At 34.4% G+C, this 27,477-nt stretch overlaps 1 protein-coding gene across 6 annotated transcripts in view; it reads left to right on the top strand.

The window, feature by feature from the left end:
* Window positions 1-6,219: 6,219 nt before the first annotated feature.
* Window positions 6,220-27,477, top strand: part of Nox (NADPH oxidase) — a 38,415-nt gene continuing 17,157 nt past the window's right edge. For 3 of the 6 annotated variants that reach the window (XM_076498855.1, XM_076498854.1, XM_076498853.1), the window contains exons 1-6: window positions 11,949-12,990; window positions 16,165-16,227; window positions 16,541-16,661; window positions 18,731-18,881; window positions 22,844-23,054; window positions 26,667-27,058. In XM_076498855.1, coding sequence (XP_076354970.1) covers window positions 16,193-16,227; window positions 16,541-16,661; window positions 18,731-18,881; window positions 22,844-23,054; window positions 26,667-27,058 — 910 coding nt within the window. In that variant the 5' untranslated portion in view covers window positions 11,949-12,990; window positions 16,165-16,192. Of the gene's footprint in view, window positions 6,309-11,948; window positions 12,991-15,016; window positions 15,294-16,164; window positions 16,228-16,540; window positions 16,662-18,730; window positions 18,882-22,843; window positions 23,055-26,666; window positions 27,059-27,477 lie in introns of those variants that run through there. The other 3 variants (XM_076498852.1, XM_076498850.1, XM_076498851.1) reach the window with 3 other exon arrangements.

Raw genomic sequence — 27,477 nt, 5'->3', positions numbered from 1 at the left:
CACTGGATGCTTGTTATCGAAAGACGAGGACTTACGTAGTATCAGTCTCTTCAAGTTAATAAAGACGTTTACTTAAATCTGCCCAAAAAAAAAAAAAACATCATTTAATGATGTAAAAACAAAGAAATGTACTTGTGTAAAACGTTCGATTAAACTGTTGGAACTCAAGGCGAGAAGCCTTATTAGTTGATAATGTTAAGATGAACGGTTTCCTTTAAGTGTATTGAATTTTCAGATTATTTCTATCAAATATTGTAAAGAAGCGTTAAAGTTTTCACTTTGTATATCTTATGTGGTGATTTTTGTATGGTTTCTTCTTTCTCTCTTTATTTTGTAGGGTTAACAGGGCTCTAAAGGTTTGTACCTTTGTTCTTGCTGCTTTAAAGAGGACGGTCAAATCTCACGATTCGATCAGATGAGACTAGTCCAAGAGTTGACGATTAGTGCTTTCAAATAACTGCCTTTCCTCTAGTAAAACAGCTCAGAATTAGAGATGGTTATGTGTACAGATTTTGTGTACTGAACTTTACGCGAGCAAACAAACAAACTTTACTTTGAATCAGCGTACGATGTGGACTTTATAAAAGTGACAGTCAATTCCTTAACGTGGATGGTATGGTGCTGCCAAGTGGCTGCATCCTCTCTGGTCTCCACCTCAAAATTAAGAACGATGACAAGTGGTCTTAGTATCTTTGCCATAAATACAAAATACAATTATTTATTCCAGTTTATTTGTTTTATTTTTACTTTTCTTCATCTCTTTCTTGATTTTTCTTTAGAATCCTTCACTATTACCGTTTTCTTCTTTTTATTATTATTGTTATTTAACATTTCTATATATATTGTTGTTTTCTTCGACTCAGCTGTAAGTCTTAAGCTTTACTAAAATTCGGGTTTCGATACTCGTGGCGGGCAGAGCACAGAAAGCTAATTCCGTAACTTTGTGCTTGAAAAATATACTCGTATGCATTCATCAGTTATGTTTTTGTTTCCTTTAGTAATTTTAGTCGAATCCATAGTTACCCCGACTTGTATTGTAAGCACGGGTTATAGTTGTGAGCGATGATTTGAACCTCACGTGGCTATAAGGATAACACTATGTAGCACAAATTTTGTTCCTGGATAGCATGTGTTATTTCTTAATTGCTTATGTTGTAAAAGTACAGAAAATGGCCATTATTCCCTTCAAACTTTGCTTTTGTGACCTTGATAATGAAATTTAGAAATTAACCCATTTTCTATGTAAAAACGGGCAAATTTGTACATTTTCATTTACATAAGGTCTGAATAAAACAACATATGAATCAAGATTTACTTGTATTTATACTAAAGTTATACAAAAATGTTTAGAAGTGAGTAGTTTATCGAGATTTACGACTGTAATGTGAACCACTTTCATGTACCAGCCCCCAAATATAGTCTCCCATCATATTTTTGTTATACGCTCCCAGGTCACAAAAGCAAAGTTTGAAGAGAAAAGTAGGTCTTTTCCATGCACTTTAGACATAAGCAACTGGGAAATAACACTTTCCGTCCAGGAACAAAAAAAAAAAAAAAATTGTTATATAGTATAATTTCGGACGAATTCGTAACAACAGGACGTTTACTGAAACATAGCATGCACTGTTGGCGATATAAAGTCATCTCAGCAACAAGCCAGGGTTTGATCCTGCTGAGTGGAAATTATTAATAAAACATAACTGGCAACTTTAAGCATTTTCCACATGTCGAATATTTTAATTAGTTCTCTCTTGTTACACCTATGCAGTATTCTTTTGAAAATCTTCCAATATCCTTATTACATCTATTTCATCAGATGTAGCTTTATATTAGATATTCTAAACCTTTATAGTCAACTTACTGTTGACAGTGCATCTGATGAAGTTTTATTCTCAGGTTTTCCTTTATCCAGGGCCTGGCACGGCCAGGTGGGTTAAGACGTTCGACTCGTAATCTGATGGTCGCGGGTTCGAATCCCGGTCGCACCAAACATGCTCACCCTTTCAGCCGTTATAAGATGACGGTCAATCCCACTATTTGTTGGTAAAAGAGTAGCCCAAGAGTTGGCGGTGGTTGGTGATGAATAGCTGCCTTCCCTCTAGTCTTACACTGCTAAATTAGGGACGGCTAGCGCAGATAGCCCTCGAGTAACTTTGCGCGAAATTCTAAAATAAACAAAAAACAAACCTTTTTCCAGTTTTGCCATCTTTCACCGCCTCTATATTATTTTTGTTTCTCATCATTCTTGTCCAAGCATGTTAAGGCGTTCGACTCGTAATCTGAAGGGCGCGGGTTCTCATTCCCGTTGCGCTAAATATGCTCGCCCTTTTAGGCCCCCCGCTAGTACAGCGGTATGTCTCCGGATTTACAACGCTAAAATCAGGGGTTCGATTCCCCTCGGAGGGCTGAGCAGATAGCCCTTTGTGGCTTTACTATTCGAAACACACACACACACACACACATTCTTGTCCATTCCAGTCTATCTCAGAGTGCGTTTATATAAATCAAAACATTATTTTCATTCTTACCATTTAACATCTCTTTTATTTGTCCTATCATTGCTTTTACTTCTCTTTTTCAAGTAAGACTGTAATAATGTTTACCTCGTTCTAAAACATTCGCTCTATTATTGACTTTACTTATCTTTCTATTGCTCTTATAGCATGCTTTCTATTAATCCCATAATATTCTGGGTATCATTATTGTTTTTTTCTTTCTATATCATTATGAATTATACTGATGCTCTCCTCTCTACCTCTACACGTGAACCAAATATAACATTTTTTATTATTTATTTTGCGTATTAATATTAACCTTGGCAGGAAAAAGTTGAATACAAATTTCACTGTTAACAAAATGCTATGAGTAAACTTCGGTAGGGCACTTGGAATTCCAAAACAGATATTACAAATATGCATGAATAAATCATTTTTGTCTCCCCAGGGTTATGTGAGTTCTGAAATTTAAAAACCCTCAATACAATGTTCACGTTATCTTCAGTGAATACAAAATGCGTTAAACGATTCTCGTGTAATCGCACGATTAAACAAAAAATATGATTACTTCAGCGTCATTAACACTACTGTATTTATGTAATGGAGCTGTTTAATCTCTACAGATTGAACAACGAATTATCCAGAAAGCGCACAAAAGAAATCTAATAATTATCAATGAATCTCTGATGATGTTCCTTACTAAAATGTAAATGTTAAAGTGCATTAGTTCATTATCCTCCCAGTAGCACAGCGGTATATCTGCGGACTTACAACGCTAGAATCCGGGTTTCGATAGACGTGATGGGCAGAGCACAAATAGCCCATTGTGTATCTTTGTGCTTGACTTGCAAAACAACAACATGAATTTACGCGCCCCTTGGCAGGCCATGCGTTACTTTTACGAAGTTATAATGGTGAAATTCGGGGTTCTATTCCCGGTGATGGACAGACAACCCAGTGTGTAGATTTGCGCTAACGAAAACAACATTTGTCAACTTATAATTTATGTACAGCGTATAATCTAATACAGGAGATCTATTACAGATGAAAGTTCAAAACATGTATTAGTACGTTTCGAAACGTACAATAGACATGTCTTTATCCGCCAAAGATCGTAGTCAATGTAAACATCCATTGATTAAAGTTTTTCATGGGGAAAACAAAAACTGTGATTTGATTTAATATGTATCGTAGGGCGCAGATTTTATATTTGTTTTAGTAGTCTAAAAAAAATAGTAGAATAAAAAAGTAAGAAAACTTGGCCAGAAAAAAAGCATTCAGCAGAGAGATCAAACTATCTCTTTAAGAACTCTGTGAAAAATTAGGTTTTATTTTTGTTATAGCGCCCTAGTCGCGCCAAACATGCTCGCCCTCTCAGCCGTGTGGCGTTATAATGTTACGTTCAATCCCACTATTCGTTGGTAAAAGAGTAGCCCAAGAGTTGGCGGTGGGTGGTGATGACTAGCTGCCTTCCCTCTAGTCTTACACTGCTAAATTAGGGACGGCTAGCACAGATAGCCCTCGAGTTGCTTTGTGCGAAATTCAAAACAAACAAACAAACAAACAAACAATCGTAAATCCGTTCCAGCGGAAGCAAGAAAGGCATCTTGCGACGACGCCAGATACTAATAGAAGTCCTCCTCGTCTGCACTTTTATTTTTAATTTCACGCAAAGTTACACGAGGGCTATCTGCGCTTGTCGTCCCTAATTTAGCAGTGTAAGAGTAGAGAAAAGGCAGCTAGTCATCACCACCCACCGCCAACTTTGTGGCTACTCTTTTACCAACGAATAGTGGGATTGACCGACACATTATAACGCCGCCACTCCTGAAAGGGCTAGCATGTTTTGGTGCGACATGGATTCAAACCCGGGACTCTCATATTACAAGTCGAGTGCCTTAACCACCTGGTCAGGCTGGGCCAACATTAGAGGGAAGACAGCTTGTCATTGCCACCCACCTCTAACTCTTGGGCTTCTCTTTTACCAACGAATAATGGAATTGATTATCAGATTATAACGCCCCACTTATACAAAGTGACACTGTAGAACCGACATTTATCTTTTAACGGCACAAACTGCTATATAAAGAGTCAGACAGATAGATAAATTTTTGACGAGTCAGTCAGCATAGTTTAAACTACAGTTAAAGCTCTACCAAAAGTTTCCGCAAATGCTCTTGTATTCTGAACATTGTATTAACGCGAATGATTAATTATTTTAAGGTAAGAGCATGTGGTATTCAGTTATACGCTCACACGTTTAGTATATTAGAAGGTCCCATTTTGCGTAATCGCTAAGAATGTGTATCAAATTTCTTAAACTCGTGTATAGTTATTATTGTATTGAGCTGCAATTTTATTATTTTATGTTCTTACAGTCGAGTGCTTATCGTTATAGTTCATTGCAAGGCAATGTGATACCGTACCGTGTGATACTACAAAATGCTCACCATGTGTTAAGTGTAGTGCGTTACAATCCCTTAGTGAGGATAGAGGGCGTTGTGATGTTATATGTTGATTGGCTGCTTTATATCTGGTCAGGAGATCAAAATTAATTCGCTGTTTTTTAAATAAACACACATACAGCATAGAATATTTATTATATTGTATCTCTTTAATGTAAAAAGACATTTCAATGACTACGGACTGCCATTCTGGGGACTGCAGTAGATAACCTTACTGGTTCTGCCATAAATACAAAATGTAAATACAATATAAAATGTATTAATTAAAGCAAGTCTTGAAGTAGACGGTATTTTTAGTGTGCCCTAAAATACTAAGAAATTAATTACTATATTTCTAGAACAAAATATCTTTATTATTAATTTTGTTTAACTTTATTTTTTTGTGTTCCGATAAGCTTTTAGTATAAGAAAAAACAATGGATGTTGTAGAGTTTTGTATCAGTACTGTCATGTACCAGTTTGTGTTCAGTCAACTGAGTAGGAAGTCTACTGCTTTATAGGGTTTGCATGACATTTCCTTCATTTCGTCAGATGCACTGGAACAAATATTTTACCATTTGGATTTTACTATCGTAGCTTTATGAAAATTAAGATTGTATAAATTTAAGGCTAAATACTTGTTTACGTTTGAGGTTCTTTATTCCTGTCAGTGGGTCTACTACAACGGTTGTTTGTGTCAAAAAGTTACATCCCTCCGATGCTGAGATGGCAGACAGGATCCAGTGTTGAAATTCAGCTTAATTGTCACATTTCCCTATGGACGAGATGCCAGTCTGTTATAAGTTAACTTCTAGCTAAAAGTTTATAACCATTATACAGCTGCATAGACTAAAACAAATGGTGTGAAATAATTTGCTCAAGTCTTGAAGTATCCAACCGCCAAGTGTCCAAAGCGCGAAACCAGAATTAGCCGTGGTGAACTCATGGCTCTGTTGAAAATTTGCTTCAGGCCTAAAATTTTATTTCTCACAAGAGACTGGAGTCTAGAAAAAAACTGTTACTAAGCAGAATTATAATTTTCTAGGATTATTCACACTTCTGATTTTGTACAGTTAGACATAACTCGTGAATAAAAGCACTAGCTTTAATATCAACAAGATGCCACCTGTTCTCTTACGGCACATTGACATCACTGAGAAAAACACCTGTGTCTATAACGAAACGTAAGACAGAATTGTTTTTTAGTGTGTGTTTGATGCGTCATGAAATACTGGAAATATAATTTTAATAAGAATATTGTTCCTGCCAGAACCCTCGGATATACGTCACATTTAAGCAGACCAAAGACACAAATGCCCATTGAAACTGTATAGTGGGACATGAGAAGAATGTGGCCGAATATTATACGGTGAGTCCATAGAAATGCCATTGAATTCAAGCTAATGATGGAAGCTTTAGAATTCTTGAATTGTCAGACTGAAGGTTTTTTTATTGTCTTGTTAGCGGCAGCAGAAGATCTGCCCATCTGTTCATCAGTAATGTGATAGACCAATAACTCATTCATTGTGTAGGGTTAGAGGGTAGGTAAAATGTCAGGTTATTGTTTCATCCTCCAAGAGTTCCCTTGTATTAATTTTATTATTGTCAGAAAATGAAATAGAATTAAAAATATTGATGCACACATTTCGAAACGATTTAACATGATCATTATATTCTAGTTTGTTCTTATTTTAGGTCAAGTCAAGATTGTTATTTGTTTGTTGTTCTTTTATGTAATTAATTTGGATATCGTGATAAAAATGAAAAATAAAATAAGTTTTCAAGTTCGTATTTTTAAGATCTTGCTAATGATTAATTACTAGTTCCTACACGGTGTTTCTGTTCTCTATTGGTCTTAGCCCCTGCTAAACGCAGTAAATGATTAGTGGTTTGTTGCCCCATTGTACTCATATTCTATTTATTGACAAAAACTTCAAGAAACAGTAATTAAATAAGTAATTTACTTAAATCTAATTTTGTGGGTTGAGTAGCTCTTATTAACTCCTAATAACGACCTATTATGAAAAACAAATCTTACTGCGAAACTCGCAGTTTGTTGAAAACAGTGATAAATTGTCTGTCTTTTGTCGAGTTACACTTTTCTGTAAAATTAAATGTAATTTTTCACCGGCGGTAAGCCTGATGGATCGAATTTTATCGTTCAAAATCGACGTACGATCCCTACGGTGGGTACAGCGCAACGCGGATACCCCGTTGTGTAGTTCTATGATTAGCAATAAATAGCTTAAGAAACAGGAATCGAATAACAAATAATCATTAACGTGCGGTTAAATCAATACATAGGAACAAATCAAACAAGAAGATCATTAAACAGTCACCACATAGAATTATAAAACAAAATAAAAATGATACATATAATGTGAAGTCACTAATAAACTTAACATACAAAGAAGTCGGTACAAACAGTATACTTTGGGAAAAAGTCTGAAACATTATAACATCAACAATAAAAAAATAGAATGCAACGCTTTAGTTCCGAAAACATTTTGTGCACAGTTATAAAAAAATGGTCACTCAAAAAAATAAAATAAAAATAACATAAACTGCAATTTTTGTTTTACTTTATCCACTTTACATTCCTCTTAATATATCCATTACAGATTTCAAATCAAATTACACTTATAGTAGGCAGTGATAAATAGTCAGACAAACAGATACTTTACAACTTCCAAGCTCGAATATATCAAGGAAAAGACCTATGTTAAGAGCTAATTCAAGTTTATAGGTAAATCTGACACAGAAAGAGAAAGTTGAGAAGGCACTGTCCTTTCTAGGCTTACCTAATGTCAAGAAGTTTGTTGTGCTATTATTTGATACAACATAAATGAGCCATGACTTGAAATTAATCAAAGAATAAATCAAGCAAACTTGGATTTGCGTGATAGGTATATATAGTTTTCGGTTGAGCAGATCGATATACTTCTGTACTTAAATTATATTTAATTACTAGACAACTTCCTCAAACAACTCAAGACAGTCACCTACATAGAATAGTTTATGAGTCTTGCAGTATACTCATACAGAGAAGAGAAATACGAACGAAAAATCAGGTAATTTTTCATTATGTTGTTCTTACACATGAAGAATACGAGGCTTAATATTTGTACTTTTTTTTTCAGACAATATATTGATCTATATTCGAAGGAAGGGAAAGTGAAACTGAACTGTTACTCAAAGTTAAATTACTTATAGGCGTTCCTACGTTTACAAAGAGAATTGTTGCTATACAGGAAAGTCCTTATACATGTGTGTGTGTTTGTGTGTGTAATGCACACATAGTCATTAAAGTAAATTATTTTACCAATTTCAATACAGCATATAAAAGTTTTTATTAAATATAACTAGAAATGATATGTACTATAACTTTAATTTGCTCAACTAATAAAATAAACGTTTTTTATTTTATGACGATGTAAATAAAAATGCATTCATAATAATTATGTCGTTTAAAGAAATTAGGTTTTAAATAAAAAAAATGTTCAAGTATTTAAAAAATAACAACATTGGTAATAAATAGGTCCGAATTTGTGAGAGGGGAATAATCTTACACGGAATAAGGAAATTTTCCTAGGTTTCTAATTAACTTATCAGTTTTAAAGGTTATTAGATAAGTGCTTTCCTCTACAGTATACGTCTACTTATAGACTATGTAATGTTAGTGATCTTAAACTCATAATAATTTATTGTACACACGACGATCATCGTTGTCTGGAAGGACAACGTTTAACACAAAATTCTAAAATGTATCTCTTACTATTGGGTAGGCCCGGCATGGCCAGGTGGTTAAGGCACTCGACTCGTAATCCGAGGGTCGCGGGTTCGAGTCTCCGTCGCACCAAACATGCTCGCCCTTTCAGCTGTGGGGGCGTGATAATGTTACGGTCAATCCCACTATTTGTAGGGAAAAAGTAGCCCAAGAGTTGGGGGTGGGTGGTGATCACCAGTTGTCTTCCCTCTAGTCTTACACTGATAGATTAGGGACGGTCAGCACAGATAGCCCTCGAGTAGCTTTGCGAAAAATTCAAAACAAACTATTGGGTTACTTTATGTGTTAACGTTCAAGTACGTTTTCAAGATGACGGTTGACAGTCGTAAAGGTTGAGCAAATACTATTGAAATCTATAAATAAAAATGCAGAAAAACGTTATAGAACGTGTAAAGCGTAAAAGCACCGTTAAAAAAATCAATATATATTACCTTTTTTATTCACTAGCTGTTTTATTTGCATCTATTAACATTCATGGAAACACATAGTACACGTTTCTTGCTAAGAAAACTTGTAAGATTGTGCCATTTAGAGAAGCGCTTTTAATAAGACGCTTGGATTTTTATTGGATATAGAAGACACTATCCACCTGATTCACACACAAATACAGAATATAAACTACACTCATTGTTTGGAAGAAATGGCCTAAGTGAAAATCCGTAGAAAGACTGAAACCTCAGTAGAGATTTAAAATTATACGTATTATGTATATGAGCTAAAGAATGTGACTGTTGGGAATCCTTCATTCCAACTGTCATCTTTTATATAAAAATTTGATTAACACCACAGGATGGTCATAATTTTAGAAAATAACAGCGTTTTGTTTGTTTTTTACGTGGAAAATTATATTAGCTCCAAGCACTTTGGGTGTCTTTATCACTTCGGTTGTTGTTTTCATGACGGTCTGGAAACCAAACTATTGATAAAAACAATTCTGCATGTATGTATGTTCTTCATGCTGAAAAACATAATTCATACAAAAACTGAAATAACACTACCCAATAAAATAACAACGAACAATGACATGAATTTTATATATAACATCTATTTTAGTCCTCATATTCAACTAATTAAAAAAAAACCTTCGTTCGGAAAAGACCGCTTTCTTCATCAACGCCGCCGTCTTGATTGTCGTTAGGTAAAAATATTGGCTTCTCATTTAATTTTATATTAAAATGAAAATCATTTAGAGGGATCTCTAACTTCTATATTTTCTCTTTGTATAAAATGGTTTATTTTTTATTGCAATAATTCTATAACTGTAGAATATGAACAAAAAGTTCCCCCTCTCGGAATATTTCAGAACTGAAGTCGTATTCAAAGCTGAGATGCATAGTGACGTGACGCATTTAGAGTCTACGCCCGTTTATGTTTAAACAAATAGTCTAAGGATATAACAGCCTGTTGATTTTTTTATAGTTTTCAAGCAGCCAAAAAAATATTGTCACATTTTCGACAAAGATAATATACACCTTTAAAGAGAGCATGCCAACTTGACATACTCCGACACTAATCTAATTCCCTGCCCATGCTATATCTTAAAAAAAAAAAAAAAAAAAAACAGATTTAGTTACTACTTACTGAGCATGTGCGCAATATCCCAGCATACTTTTTTCTCAGTATTGTGTGTGTTCATTTCTTAGGTCACTGTCTTCTATATCATATTAACAATAACGATAAATAATAATAACAAAGTCAAAACAAACGTTTTCTACTAACCTTAAGCCTATAGACCAGTGGTTCCCAACCTTTTTATGCCCCGCACCCTTAAAAAAAATTAATATGTTCTCGCACCCCTCACAGTAATTATTTATTTAAGAATAAAGGTAAAGGAGGCCAAAACAAATGTTATCTTGCACCCACTAGAACGCTATCTCACACCCCTGGTTGGGAACCACTGCTATAGACTAAGTTGAAATTTTATGTACGCGTATAAATATAGTTATACAGTTTTAAGCCTAGCCTGGGTGTCTGAGTCTAGTAATCCTTTGAAGACAGTTATTAAGTTATTTAACTTCTGACAACCTAAACGTAGTAACTCTCAAGAAAATAAGTCCCAGATGAGTAATGATGCAGATTTTTTGTTTGTTGTTAAGCGCATTCTGGGCTACCTGTACCGTGCCAACCATAGGTTTAAAACCTTGGATTATGATATTATGATCCTAAAGACTTACTGCTTACCCACTGGTGGGGTGGTGCACGAACTGGTCAAGAAAACATAAAAACAAATTAATCATTTAAGTTTGATTTTTATGTTCAGAACATGAGCAGTTAGCTCTTTTCTGAACACACTGAATATCTAAGTATGTAAGAGTCCCCCGCTAGTACAGCGGTAAGTCTACGGATTTACAACACTAAAATCAGAGGTTCGATTCCCCTCGGCGGACTCAGTAGATAGCCCGATGTGGCTTTGCTATAAGAAAACAAAACAAAGTAGGTAAAGTTATAAATTTTGAAAAGTATGTTGTTTTTTTGACAAAATGGTTATCTGTGTTTTTATTATTGCAAAGCCACATCAGGCGATCTGCTAAGTCCACCAAAGGAAATCGAAAAAAACAACAACTTTCTTTTCAAAATTTTATAGCATTACATGTGTTAGTTTTATTGAACTAGTAAATCTGTTATTGTATTTTCCAAACTCTCTTTGTTAATTTGAAGATGACCTAAGAATGTCGAAACGTTGTTCTATACTTCATTTTATTTAAACTTTTAATACCCATACCAGCCGTCTTGGGAAAACATTTTTACTTCAAATGGGTTTCTTGTCATAACGAATTAAATCTGTTATTGGTCTTTTGTTTGATTTAGTTTGTTTCGAATTTCGCGCTAGTCGTTTTTAACTTAGCAGTGTAAAACTAGAGGGAAGGCAGCTAGTTATCACCACCTACCGCCAACTCTTGGGCTACTTTTTTGCAAATGAATAGTAGGATTGACAGTTACATTACAATGCTCCCACGGCTGAAAGGGCGAGCAAGTTTGGTGTGATGACGATTCAAACTCGTGACCTTCAGATTAGGAGCTGGGCGTCCTAACCACTTGGCCATTATTACGGTATATTAACCCTAAATTTATAGACTTAGAATGCTAAAATCCTGGATTCGACTCATAGCGGCGGTCTGATCGCTCGAATAAGTTAAATGTTTCACTAGACACCTGTTGATACCTGAACAACTGTTTTCTCGTTCAAAATCGGAACTCTGCTCAATGTTGAATGTGTGGTTGGTTCGTAGAAGTAGTACATATACTGTACGGAGTACATCATGTGGATTTGTAACGTTCGACTCTGATGTTCAGTTTCATCTTCTGTATCTGTATGAGAGTATAGAACACTTTCTATTTGAAATGATAACTTTTAACAGACAATTCAAAAAGAATGTCTTTTACAAACGCATTTGAAAGTTACGCTTACATAGGAATAACAATGAATAGACAAACAGATAAACAGAAATACTTCTAAAAAAAGCGAGTTAAAATGACGTAGTAAAACAACCCTTTCTTGATGTTTTTAGAATTTTCATAAAAGCCACACAAGGGTTGTTTGCGTGAAAGCTACTCTATTTTTGAACTGATAGACTAGCGAGAAGGCAGTTTGTCAAAAATATTTATTTCTTGCTATTCGAACCAAAATAGTGAGAAGTGAGCGCTACTTTACAGCACGCTCATGGCCCCAGTGTGCAGAGCATGTGTTTGCGGCAAAGAGAATCGAACCGTAAAATCTCTGACTTCCAGACCTAGTACAGAAACCAACTTTGATATCAAGCAACTGTTATTCTTTCGTAATAAACAATATACTTCCAGTGCGTGTATAAACTACTTTCGAACCAATTCACCGTCTTTCAAAACTCAACAAATTAAGAACTTGTACTCTGTTCACAAGAACAAAGAAACAGCATCAACGTAAGAGCAGAACGCTCGAATGGATGATCCATTTCACACGTGAGTTTTTGTTCCCCTGGGAGATTTCAGAGTAATTACTTCAAAGTGACCTCAGATGACTCAATTCCTGTTACCATCAAAAAGTATTTCGTTTGGCTGTGGCGTTGGTTTTATGTACAGTACATGTTAGACCTCGCGTAAACGGAAGGTTGGCTGTTAACTGTGATAAAAAAAACAACAACAACATAGGCTATAAAGAAGTGAATCATACAAATAATATATATATATATAAGTAATAAGCAGCGTATTCTGTCCGACAGAATAACAAGTGTTTCTGTATGCTGACAACGAGTTTTCGTCTTTGAGTTAATTCCGCCAAAAATTAAATGTAAGTGTTTGTTTTTATTCTTATATTTTTTCTTAACTCTTATTATTATTGTTAAACGGGTTTTTTTTACTCTAACTTCACTCTAGATTTAATGACATTTTTGATATTTTCATCATAAGTTTCATACAATATTCATTAATACCAAGGAGAGTCCCGATACTATTATGACTATCTAAAGTAGTAGCAACAACAACATGAAAACGTTCTCTTGTCATCATTAGTCCACTCTGGTCTCACTGTTTTCTGTCATCAGCCCATTAGTCCACTCTGGTTTCTCTGTTCTCATCCGTCAGCCCATTGGTCCACTCCAGTCTCACTGTTTTCTGTCATCAGCCCATTAGTCCACTCTGGTCTCTCTGTTCTCAGCCGTCAGCCCATTAGTCCATTCTGGTTTCTCTGTTGTGGAGGTAACCAGAACAAATGTCTCCATATAATTATTTTATTGTTTAATATTAGGTAAGTAAACGCAAAGAAGGCTATTGGTGAAAGAGGCAAAGAAAGAGTGAGATGTATTTGATATTTAATTAAAAGTAATTATGTTTAATTACTAAGTTTCACGTTTTATTGAGTACGAGCAATAATTTATTAATTTCAGGAACTATTTACCTCCCATATCCACCTCTCAGTTACTCTTATGAAATTTGTTGTAATACATATATTTCAGGCTATCTCTAGTCGATTCCTTTTGTGTTTTTTTATCATTAAAACTGACTTCTAACAGTTTCATGGTCGTAATGTATTTTGTAGAAAAATATACTAGTATGGATACTTATTTTCTAGTTATTAATAACATATGAAGGCGTGTTTTTGCTGATTTTTTTATAGTTTGTAGCATGTGAGTTCACATCAGGTTCGTTATATCATCACTACGTCACAGCACGTGTCAGTTACTCATAATGAATTCGATGAGAAACCACACTCATGTATTCATAAGCTCTTCCTTGTATTTCAAACTGAATACCGGATATAAATGATAAAATTTACTCATGTAATTTTCATATCTATTTTAACGGCATTTTTTATTTATGTCACGTAATAGTATGAGAGAAAAGCGAAAACAGAATCAGAACGGTTCATTGTATCAAAAATGCCGAAACGGAATCATGCTTTAGTTTATATATCCAATACTGAACAAAAATATTTACTTGGTGTGGAACATTTAGTGGTAAGATAAGGCATACAGAGTTGTTTTTTTAAAGTATCAAACCTCATGAAAACTCTTACAACCTCATCCTGCGTTATACAATTTTTTGAGTGTTAGAAATGTTATTTGTAGCTACAGATACGAATTAAGAACGCGAAACACAATTCATTCCCAGCAAGTCCCAGCATAGCCAGTGGTTAGAGCGCTCGATTCTTAAACTGAGGGTCGGGGGCTCGAATCCCCGTCATACCAAACATGCTTGCTCTTTCAGCCGTGGGGTCGTTATAACGTGACAGTCAATCCCACTATTCGTTGGTAAAAGAGTAGCTCAAGAGTAACCGGTTGGTAGTGATGACTATTTGCCTTCCCTCTAGTCTTCCACTGCTAAATTAGGGATGACTAACGCCGATAGCTCTTGTGTAGCTTTGCACAAAATTCAAACAAACACAACGCGTCCAGAACGACGATGGAAGTTAAGAACGTCCGAATACAAAGTGCTTTGTCTTGCCGTTCAACACGAGCTTAGGCTACAAAGTATCTGGCTACGTACCGTCCAACAATAGTTCAGAATATAAAGTGTCTAATTATCTACTATCCTAATATGTGAAGGTAGTTTTGTTGGTTGTTTTTTTTTTTACTATTTTTTTATAACTTCTGCTTATTTGCCAATTTCGTCCTGCGTTCTACACATGGATGAAGATCCGTAAACAAACAAGAGACGTATCGTTTTGGGTTTATTATACTGTGTATATTGTCAGTAGCTCGAAGAGCGGAAATGAGCGTTTGCTATCGGAAGTGACGTTTTAACTGCTCGGCTAGACATCTGCTGCTAAGCCACTTATATTACAAATGGTCGCCTTGCGTCATCTTTTTATGACATCTGTTTACAATCCAGTTGGTAAATTTATTTCAGAAAGGTTTCACGATAAATTCAGTGTTCCGAATAAATAACAAAATAGACTTTATAATTTTAATGCTCTGAAGCAATAATCGTTTTAATCCCGGTATAAATACTAACAATTAAATTTATATAGCAAGCCTAGATGCTGCGTAGTCCTAAATTAATATGATCTCTATAAGGAAGCCAAGCTCTCCAAGTGGAATCGAGAGATAATTCATGCACTGTCTTGTATCTTTTAGTCATTTGTAGAAAATAAAGGTTAGATGAACGTTTTTGTCAAATGTTTTTATGTACTTATTGTGTTTTAGAACTGGTTTAGGACTTCCTTTCAATGCTATATATATATATATATATAATACACTGAACATTCTCGCTCGTAAGACCTATTTTATACATAGGTATCGATAGTTTTCACTTAATCCTATAAAAAACGTATGTGACAAAAGCATAGATTTCCATCAGGTTTTATTGTAACATGTTTTATCAATGTCAATAAATTGTGGTAGCTCATTTCTACAAATAACTTAACAGGTTCATTATGCTGCACCATATAGAAACTTACGTGTGGTATCAAAGCAGCTTCCTCGTATTTCATAATTACTTGTTTTCAGTATATATAGAAGAACTGATATGTATGTATACGTAATCAGTTCTTTTAAATATAAAGCAAAATTGATATTTATGTATTTATAATCATTTATTTAGAATATAGAACTGATATAGCATATTTACAATAAAGGAGAGCTAATATGTACGTTTTTATAATTTCTTAACGACATAGAAGTGGTATGTATGTACTTATAAACACATATTCAGAATATAGTAATACTAATATTCATGCATTTATAATAGCTTATTTCGTTTATATAGGATATAGAATTGATATATATAATCAATTATTTTTAATATAGAACTCATACATATGTATATTTATAATTACTTATTTATGATACAGGAAAACTGGTGTGTGACTGAGTTTGTAAAAAATTACAATATTTTGATCAAGGTATTTTCATAATTTTAATGTATTCATTGGGAAACAGTTAAGGCAGTGACCTTTAATGATTCTTTCAACGTGTATGTTGTTTGTTTATGTTTACCTAACTTTCCTTATCATTTCAAATTTCAGACAAATACAGAATTAAAACAACATAATAATGGAGTTCATTGCAACGCTTCACTGTGGCTCTGAGTAAGTATAAATAGATAGATGATAGATAGGTAGATGGATGGATAGATAGATAAATAGATTCTTGCTTAGTCATTTATTTTTTGTGAACCTGAGAATCTTAAACCTATTATATTGACTGATTAATGATAAGGTGTTTTTTGACGCAAAGTTTATATTTATATTTATTATATAAATAATAAAGTACAAGTTTATAAAGTACAAAATTTAAATCCATGATATTCTGCATCCTGTCTGTTTGTCTTAGTTCAATATTTTTTCATATACAGTTTATAGATGTGTATATATATATATATATACCTGTGACGTGTTTCAGATCCACGTGCGGCTTCACATCAGCTAACATAGTCCATTTAGAACAGATGTTTCGGAACAACATGGAAGACAATGGAGATCTTACCCTTGAACAGTTTAAAAGAATTTTACAGTCCAAAAATGCAAGTTTTTTTTTTTTTACTTTACTGCATGTAACATTAAACGTTTTTTTAAGTTACTGTTGAATTGTTTGTAGAATTATAAATTCATGATTAAAACCGTGTCCATCTTGTTTTTATAATAGAAACTGCAACCATTTAATAATATTGACAAGTCAACTAGCAGATATCGTGTTTTTTAAATTAAGATATAAATAAATTAATTAATTATAAAGATAAATGTTTACAAGAAAAGAAAGAAACATATAAAAGATTAAAAAGAATGATTTGTTTGTAATTAAGTACAAAACTACACAATGGGCTATCTGTGCTCCGCCCACCACAAGTATCGAAAGCCCGTTTTTAATGTTGTACGTTAGCAGGCATGCCAGTAGAGGGCTACAAAAATGAAACATGAAATAGAAACTTTAAAAGCACTGTTGTAGAAACTCTCACAAAGTCCTACGGGTATTAAAATATTTATTTTTCCCAATGGCTTTGCGGTATGCTGCGGATTTATAACGCTTAAAATCGGGTTTCAATATCCGTGGTGGGCACAGCATAGTTAACCCGTTGTAGAGTTCATGATTAACTACAACCGAATCCAACACTACACACATAAACACACAAATAACAATAAAATGAAGCACGTTTTTGTCCTTTGATTGCATTCTTTAAATTCATCATTCGACTTATATACCGAGCAAAACTTGGAACCAATGATGAAGAGACGTTGATAAGTAGATGTGCGATGCTTCAGAAACTACTTAACCCAAACCTGTTTTAAAAAGATACAGAAACACAATTATAAAAGTGATCTTAAACTGTGAACTAAAGCACAGAAATATCTCTACTGTTCAGTTTGTTTACGCATTACGATATTTTGATATGAAATGTCCATACTAATATGTTAAATTTGAAATCATGCCGTGAATGTATTCTTTATTTGGTTTTGAGCGACTGTATAAAATCATTATTACAACCCTGGTATATACACATATATATATATCTTATTACAGCCCTGGTATATACACACATATATATATATATTATTACAACCCTGGTATACGAGGGCTGTTCAAAAATACGCGGACTGTTTGAATTGCGCGGCTCTAGTTGGTTCCAGGGGAATCCGCTTGGTGTCGCTAGGTTCGCACAGATCAGCTGATTACGACGCCATTTCCCGATTGCAGGTATCTTCATTTGTGTATTAGCTACGCGGTTTTAAGTGAAGTGCGATTTTTTCGTTTGGCGGATTTCAGAATGAATGACCTGAAGGAACAACGACTTGCTGTGAAATTTTGTATTAAACTTGGAAAATCTGCGACTGAAACTTTTGCTATGCTTAACACGACTTACGGTGATGTTGCTATGAAGCGTACGGCATGTTTCAAGTGGCATGAACGTTTTAAGGATGGTCGACAGTCCATTGCAGATGGACGTCCTTCCACGTCAACTGAATACCCACACGTCGACAAAATCAACACCCTGGTGCGGGCAAATCGACGTCTGACTGTCAGGGAGCTTGCTGAAGAGTGTGGTATATCAGTTGGATCTTGTTACGAGATTTTGACCGACAAATTGAAGATGCATCGCGTTGCTGCGAAATTCAGCCCTCAGAACTCGTGAGTTTTTGGCCAAACACTCGATCACTGTTCTTCCCACCCCCCCTACTCACCTGACCTTGCTCCTTGCGATTTTTTCTTGTTCCCCAAAATCAAAAGACCCTTGAAAGGAAGAAGATTTGAGACGATTCCCGAGATTAAGGCAAATGCGACGAAGGAGCTGGAGGACATTACAAAAGAAGCGTACCAGGACTGTTTCAACAAGTGAAAACACCGTTGGGATAAGTGTGTGCGTTGGGGAGGAGAGTACTTTGAAGGGGTCTCAGACCTGTAACTTCTAAATAAAGAACATTTTGTTTTATGACGTCAGTCCGCGTATTTTTTGAACAGACCTTGTATATACATATATATATATATTATTACAGCCCTGGTATACACACACACACACACACATATATATATATATATATTACTAACATTACAGTCTGAAAATAATTTGACTAAATTCCTACTTTTCTTCTACTGAAGAGTTTTTTTGCTGAAAGACTGTTTAGACTGTACGATACCAGGAAGACTGGGAGGATTTCTTTGGATGAATTTCTTACAGCAATTCGGAACTTTGCTCGGATGTCATCAGAAGGGAAACTCAAACTACTGTTCTCTGTGTACGATGTCGACGGTAAATTTATTACTTAAGACTAACTAAAAATTAATTAGTTCTATAGCTTCGTTCGATTCTCTTCATTATACTTTAAATCCTACGTGTTTCTTGTTCTTTTTCATATTAAGTCATAAATAAACTACCAACTTAATAATGACTGTCAGCAAGAAAATTAGAATCAAATTTAGGTTAGGTCTTCAAGTAAATTTGACTTCAACGATAAGACAACAATCAATTTTACTCGCCGATGTAAAGACATAGTAAATAGAGCGACAACAACTAGTAATAAAAGTGAAAACTTTCGGTAAATAGTGTGAAAATACCCAGTAGATAAAGTGAAAACACTCGGTAAATAGTGTGAAAATACTCAATAATTAAAGTGAAAATACTTGATGAGTAGTGTGAAAATACCCAGTAAATAAAGTGAAAATACTCGGTGAGCAATGTGAAAATACCCAGTGCTTAAAGTGAAAGCACTCGGTGAGTAGTGTGAAAATACCCAGTAATTAAAGTGAAAACACTCGGTGAGTAGTGTGAAAATACCCAGTAATTAAAGTGAAAATACTCAGTAATTAAAGTGAAAACACTCGGTAAATAGTGTGAAAATACTCAATAATTAAAGTGAAAATACTTGATGAGTAGTGTGAAAATACCCAGTAAATAAAGTGAAAATACTCGGTGAGAAAACACCCAGTAATTAATGTGAAAATACTCCAGAAAATACCCTGCTTAAAGTGAAAGCACTCGGTGAGTAGTGTGAAAATACCCAGTAATTAAAGTGAAAACACTCGGTGAGTAGTGTGAAAATACCCAGTAATTAAAGTGAAAACACTCGGTAAGTAGTGTGAAAATACCCAATAATTAAAGCGAAAATACTTGATGAGTAGTGTGAAAATACCCAGTAATTAAAGTGAAAATACTCGGTGAGCAATGTGAAAATACCCAGTGCTTAAAGTGAAAGCACTCGGTGAGTAGTGTGAAAATACTCAGTAATAAAAGTGAAAACACTCGGTAAGTAGTGTGAAAATACCCAATAATTAAAGTGAAAATACTTGATGAGTAGTGTGAAAATACTCAGTAATTAAAGTGAAAACACTCGGTAAGTAGTGTGAAAAATCACAGTAGATAAAGTAAAAACACTCGACAAAAAAGTAAATTTAATATACTTGATATCAAGTAAAGTACAAAATCTTCATTCTTCACGGTATTTGCCAAATTCCTGTAATTAAACTTTAAATATATTTTATATTTTAATCAGAAATATTAAGCAAAACCATCATTTGATAAATTTAATATTTATTTATAGCTTTCTTATTTTGAGATTATCAAATTAAATATGTGTATATGAAGTACGAAAGTAATGTTAAGTCAAGGAAACACTGGAATAATGCATTCTGAGCAGCAAAATCGACAAAGATTTACAGATTTAGTTGGTGACTTTCTGAAATATCCAGGTATATAGAAGTGGCACTGAGTGATAAACATATTAAGTGCCTCTTTGTTTGTTTGTTTTTGAATTTTGCACAAAGCTACTCGAGGGCTATCTGTGCTAGCCGTCCCTAATTTAGCAGTGTAAGACTAGAGGGGAGGCAGCTAGTCATCACCACCCACCGCCAACTCTTGGGCTACTCTTTTACCAACGAATAGTGGGATTGACCGTCACATTATAACGCCCCCATGGCTGAAAGGGCGAGCATGTTTGGCGCGACAGGGATGCGAACCCGCGACCATCAGATTACGAGTCGCACGCCTTAACACGCTTGGCCATGCCGGGCCTTAAGTGCCTCTATATATTCTATAAAGACGTAAGTATTCTGTTGTATAGATAAAACGATAGAAACAGGATTTTAGTAATGATGTCTTATAGATTAATAACAACCCGGAATGTTATATTCTACTGGTTTTCACAATGATGTATCGTAGTGCAATTATTTTATTAACTACTTACTTTATCCTATGTATTAATTACCCCGCTAATGTTATAAAAATTTGCCCACGTGAAAATTTCCTGTCTCAAAAAAGTCTTAGAATTTTGTTGTTGGTGTTTCTATCAAACACAGGATGTGGTTAATATTTCTATGATGTATTTATCGTTTAGAATAACTTTGTCATCTCTTCTAATTTGTTTCGGCTAGTTTTCAAGGTCTGAAAGCTAATCAGGTTACTTTACTTGTTAATTACTGAAGTTAATATATTTTGATCAGCGTTTGAAGGAAAATAGTAACAAACGGTATGAAAATCCATTGTCTTTTCGTTTTTCCTTTTGTAACTTGAATTATTCATTTCCGTAGTCTATAAATTAAAAAAAAAGAAGAACTAAATTACCTGTCGTCTTGAATACTATGAGAACATGAAATCTAACTTTCAGTACTTTTGTCGTGATATTCTGCTTTTGGTATTCCTGGTTTACAAACATACTGGCATTCTCCCACTCACTCATATAATAAGTGTCTCCAAGATTTTTCGGTGGAATGTTGAGTATTAACAGAAAGAGAGAAATAAAGAACAATAATTGTAATGAACACAAATGGCTCTTGCTTAAAGTAGATCTGGTGATTAACGTGCAAGGCTGCAGATCAGGAAGTTCAAGAATTGAGTCACGATATACCGGTGAACGTGCTCAGTTATAAAGGCGTTATAACAATAACATTTAATACCCCTATTTAGTTGAGAGTAGCATTATATTTAACAGATGCTGTTAACTGGTTGCCCTCTCTGTGATTATCGTCTTTAATTTCGGGTTTGGTTTGAAAATTCGCGCAAAGGTATGCAAGGGCTGTATGTACTAACCGTCCCTAATTTAGCAGTGAAAGACTAGGGGAAAGTCAGCTAGTCATCACCATCCACCACCAATTATTGAGCTACTCTTTAACCAAAGAATAGTGTGACTCACCGTCACATTATAATCCCCACACGGCTGAAAGGGGAAATATGTTTTTTGAGGACGGAGGTTTGAACCTAAGACCAACAAATTGCTATTTCATCGTCCTAACCACCTGGCCATGCCATGTGTGTAAATATGAGATGGTTATTCCTTGAAGTTTTTGAACTAATCATCTAGTCCATGCATCAAATAAAGTGCCAATTCAGGTTGACAACATCAAATTAAAAGCCTTTTATCTTCTTATTTGCAATAGTCTATGACAACATTTATTTTGAATAGGCAGAACTTGATTAATCTAAAATTAATAATAAGACATTTTACTTATTTATTGAAGCTAAATGATTTTTTTTAAACCAAGGCAAACTTAACTAGAGATGACTGAGCTTCATCCGAGAGGTAAACAACAAAACTTAAGTTTTTTCTCTTTGTTGAAGAACATTTTATTCCCGCATCAAGTAAAAATAAAAAATAAAAGACGCTTTTCTTGGATTTGTTATTTAGTGGAAGAAAAGTAATATCGGTAAAATTACTACATGGTCATGATTGTGAAACTGTCTTTGACGGAAAATAAACTGAAGGCATTATTAGGTTTGAGCGAACTTAACTTTCGAAGTTAAAACATTTTAACTTATTCGTTAAGTTGTTAACATGCACACTCATATAGATACAGAAGTAACCAAATATTCATTTTTTACCTCAAAGCATGCCATAGAAATGGTTTGATTAGTTTTGAATTTCGTGCAAAGGTACGTGAGGGCTATCTGTGCTAGCCGTCCCTAATTTAGCAGTGTAAGACTAGAGGAAAGGCAGCTAGTCATCACCACCCACCGCCAACTCTTAGGCTACTCTTTTTCCAACGAATAGTGAGATTGGCCGTTTTATTATGCCGGCTGAAATGGCGATCATGTTTTGTACGACGGGGATTCGAACCCGCGACTCTCAGATTACCAGTCGAGCGCCTTAACCACCTGAGCATGTTGGGTCTGCCATAGAAATGAAACAGTGAATATTAAATTATCGATAGCTTATACTAACAAATAAAGAGTTTGGTAATTTTGGAAGTTTTCCTTTTATGTAACAACTTTACTGTCGACAGGGGACGGTTTGATACAAATGAAAGACTTTCGCAATGTCATTCATGCTTGTATGGAAGAAAATGGTTTAAAGTTTTCAGGAGAACAAACAGAAGATTTGACAATGGCCTTATTTAAAGATGCAGACACTGATGGCAGTGGCAACATTTCCTTTCAAAATTTCAAAACCCAACTAGAAAGACATCCAGGACTCGCCGAAAATTTTTCGATGACGTAAGGTCTTCATTTTTTATTATTTTACTTCTCAAATATTTCAAATAAATATAACAATACCTTTTTTAGACGAAGTATTCAATACTGTTTTTCGTGTGACATGTCAATTTTAAGCTTTATTTACATATTATACTGTATAGAAACTAATATTTCTATATTTTTATTTTTATAGTAACAAACTATACAACAAATTTAAACTGTCATTAAATTTTCAGAATCATTACCAAACTAAGCTATGATAAGAATTATATCATGGAATAAACTTTTGGTATAGCATCGAATGTAGTATTTAGCTAAATAGTTTATAAATCAGTTTAATATTGGTTTGTGCAACCGAAAAATATTCATTTTAGTAATATCTAATATTCTCTATGTCCGCCAGGGGCCCAGCGGTATGTCTGCGAACTTACAACGCAAAAAACCGGGTTTCGATATCCCTGGTGGGCAGAGCACAAATAGCCCATTGTGTAACTTTGTGCTTAATTCAAAACAACAACAACAATATTCTCTATTAGCGTGTTTAGTAGAAGGGGCGCATCCATTTGTGGTCATATTTTATCTAAATGCTATTCGAGTCTATAAATTATAAAATGAAATAAAAACAAGATAGAGAGTGTTTTCAAGATTCAAATTTTAGTGTTACTGTTATTAAATTAGCATATTAGGTTTAATTTAAAACTACTCCACTCAAACAATCAACATTTTATCGATATATACAGTCAGAAGACTGTTTTCAGTAAACATCTAATTCTTGATAGATAGATATTCAGATCTTAAGCACCCCAATTTTACAGCACAAAATGCTTCGCAGCTAATAAAATGTTAATTGAAAAACAAGTTCTTGACTCAAAAATTTTGCGCAGTTTTATCAACAAAGAAAATGTGGAGGAAATAGTGAAAAAACAAACACGCGAGGTATGTTATTTGCATTTTACATAGAGAGAAGTTTGTTTTCAATGTGGATGATGGCCTGGTCAAAGATGATATCTAAAAAGCTCATCTCGATGCTGGAAATTTCTCTCTGAGCTCTGTGGAGAATGTCTTCACTCATGCCATCCTTGTATTTTTGCCAGTCTCATTAGGTTGGATGGGCTGCAAACTTAAAGTATGGTGCAGAAGAGCAATCTCCATTGAGAAGGAGACTGACTGACAGTAGCGTCTTTCAAGGATGCCACGAAGATCACAATATTTCCTGTATGTTTGACAGATAACTCCTTCCACTGTTTTGACGTCTTGGAATTATTTTGGCCTTTAGCAACACGGAGAAATATTATTAGAAAATAGCATTCCTAGTTGTTGGAAAGAACTGTATAAACTCTTCATAAGGCATCATATCCATCATCCTTTTTTTTTTTTTTTAGCAATCAAACTATATTAGGAGGGAACTTCATGATAGAGCCGGTTAGCAGCAAATGGGTCATTATAGCACAATTCAAAAATGCCATAAGAGTTGTATTTTGGGGAGCCAAAGCTTAACCTTGAACATTTCTCTCGGTGAAGTAGATACGTTGACCCTCTGAATGTTTGAAACACTTCATCAATGAATTGTGTTGGTTGAACATTCCTCAGAGGGAGCTGGACACCAGAAACATTGCTGCATCACTGGTTGTCTTGTTGAACTTAATATCTGGACAAATGTGGATAAATTAGAGCTGTTCGCCAGGTAGTGGTTTAATAGACCCGATTCCATGATAGACTTTGCCTTGAACTTTGGAAGTGGACATAAATCCTGATTCCGTTTTTTCATGTGATGCACCAAAACAAATCTTATGAAAGCTAAAATTGTACTCCTTGATGTTGGAGAGAAAGTTATTTCACTCAGGGGTTTTGACCAAATACCAAAGATTTCAGTGGCTCAGAAAGAGTCTCCATAAATAAATTTACTTTGCTAAATATTTTAACCACATTTTTTGGGTTACCATAAGCGTATATTTTTTACTGCTACAAAAGAATGGTTTAGTTTGTTTGAAATTAAGCACAAAGATACACAGTGGGTTTTCTATATTATGCCCACCACAGTTATCAAAATCCGGTTTCTAGCGGTGCGAATCCGCAGACATAACTTTTTACCACTAAGAGTCACAACAGAACGATACATATGTACTCATTAATTGTACGTAAAGCAACACTTAAATTTACTACATCAGTGTCGTAGCTTAACTGGTAGTAAAATCTTCTTAAATAACGAAGAGTAGAAATTTCTAGAACACTGTTGAACTAAAATTTCTAAATCTAGCTCTTTCATATATACATATCACCAGCTGGGCCAGGAACATTATTTTATTTAGATTAAACTTTGAAGGGTAAATGTTTGTGTGTTGTTGTTGTTTTTTAAATCATAAGCTATTAACTTATGTAAGCAATATCCACCTAAACAAAAAGCAAAATCAACTAACAAAAGTAAATATATCCCACGAATTAAAAAATCACGAAACCATATGCTGCTGCATACCATACATTCCCGACATCAGCAAAAAAATAACCAACATTTGGCAAAAACTAGTAACAAAATATGACATTCCAGTTAACACCAAATTTATTCAAAAATCACGCACAAAACTAACGTCTATACTATGTAGATCTACACTGACAAACACCACACCAACATTATTTATAAAATACAATGTGATAACTGCCACGACTTCTATATTGGAGAAACAAGTAGAAAAATAGAAACCAGATTCAAAGAACAAAAAAGTCACCTTCACACGTTTACGAGCACTGCAAGTCAAATAAGAAAACACCCAAATAAAAAATAAAGAAACAAACATAAACAAACGCAAAATTAAAGAAGTCTCACTTACACAACAACTCAAGCCCAAAATAAACCAATATAAATGAACACCTTTATACCTATATTAATAAACATAATCAAACATCTAAGCACGCCCTCTACATTACTAAACTCAATTACACAACCCTCTTCAAACATGTGGTCAGCTGTCTGTCAGTTACCTCTTTCTTTCTTTGTGAACCTGACGATGACCGAAGAAGGTCGAAACGTTGTTCGCTCCTTTACATAAATAATTTTCTCAACTCATACCAGCCGTTTTTACATATATAATATAAATCATTGCTACACTACATAATTTACTGAAATAGTCTGAAAAATAATTCTAAAGTTCAGAGCTTACCAAAAGTGGCCTCGATTGACCTTTTGTTTCGCTTTTAGGTAGTGATTAGTGGTGTTATCCCACTTCAAAGTGGCTGATGATTGATTAGTCACTAAATAACCTGTCACCAGAGTGTCTAAGGGTTGTGAAAATAGCGCTAACTAAAGCTAACTAAGTTTGCTGCTAAGGATAATAGACTCTAAGAAAACGCCTTCATGTTGGGTTTTGATATCATGTCGATGTATTACGTAAATTGGTAAAATTTCCTTACATTCTGAGGTGAAAAATATCCTGGTGTTTGGCCTGGTCGGCACTGAATATAGGAGATGTAGTGTAGTTGATATATTATAACGTTTACTTTTGTTTTTACTTATGGATTCTTAGGAATAGAGATTTGAACTTTATTTTCTAAAGGATGGGGAGTTATTGTGTATTGTTGAAGCTAAAGAGATAAATAAGCTTAGTTTGTCGAATCATATTCATTATCTTTGGATCCCAGAATTGACAGATGGTTAATACCTCCATCCCAGTCATCACTACATATACCATCAAAGTATCAACTTCCCCGAAAACTAAGATGGCGTTACATAAGGAACAACTATGTCAGCGTACTATTTCTGGTGGGCTTCCTAACAATCAATATCGCTCTGTTCACTTCTCGATACGTTGCTGTAAGTAACATGAAAGACGAAAGTGGCATTTTACGACAGCGAATGTTGCAGAGAAATCTCTTGCCAGTAAAAAATAACACTAAAGAGACATCTTCCAGAATACTTGGCCAACATGTCAATCAAACAACCCAGATGAGCTCGACTGTTTCCTGTATTGATGACATAGACGAGCAGAATTTGCCGTTTAAGCACATTTATGAAGTTTTGGCTCGAGCTTGTGGTAAGTACAGCAAATGTACAGTCTTAAATCTAGTTATAGCTTTTATATGTCAAGATACATTGACGAAATATATAAAATCCAATAACTGTTTTACAAACAACTGAAGTTAACAAATATAAAGCTCTTCTCAGTCACTTATTTTTTGTTTATTGTTTTAAATTGTGTCGTATGTATAAATGTTAACTTCATACAACAAAAATAATCTCCAAAGTCTGTCTTAAATGATAAATAAATAATAAGCATATTTATGAAATATCATATAAATGAAAGACCCTAAACGTTTATTTAAAATTTCACACACATAGCTAATGTGTGTGAAATAACACAAAGAATATAATCATTCCTCCTCCCAATGACTCAGTGGTAAATAAGTAATCTTAAGACACTGAAAATCGACTTTAGTTACCTGTGGTTGGCAT

Source organism: Tachypleus tridentatus, chromosome 4 (genome assembly GCF_004210375.1).
Source record: "Tachypleus tridentatus isolate NWPU-2018 chromosome 4, ASM421037v1, whole genome shotgun sequence".
In the NCBI taxonomy this organism is placed as follows: Eukaryota; Metazoa; Arthropoda; class Merostomata; order Xiphosura; family Limulidae; genus Tachypleus; species Tachypleus tridentatus.
Note: the sequence above shows the minus strand (reverse complement) of the source record. Positions and strands in the feature narration are given on the sequence as shown.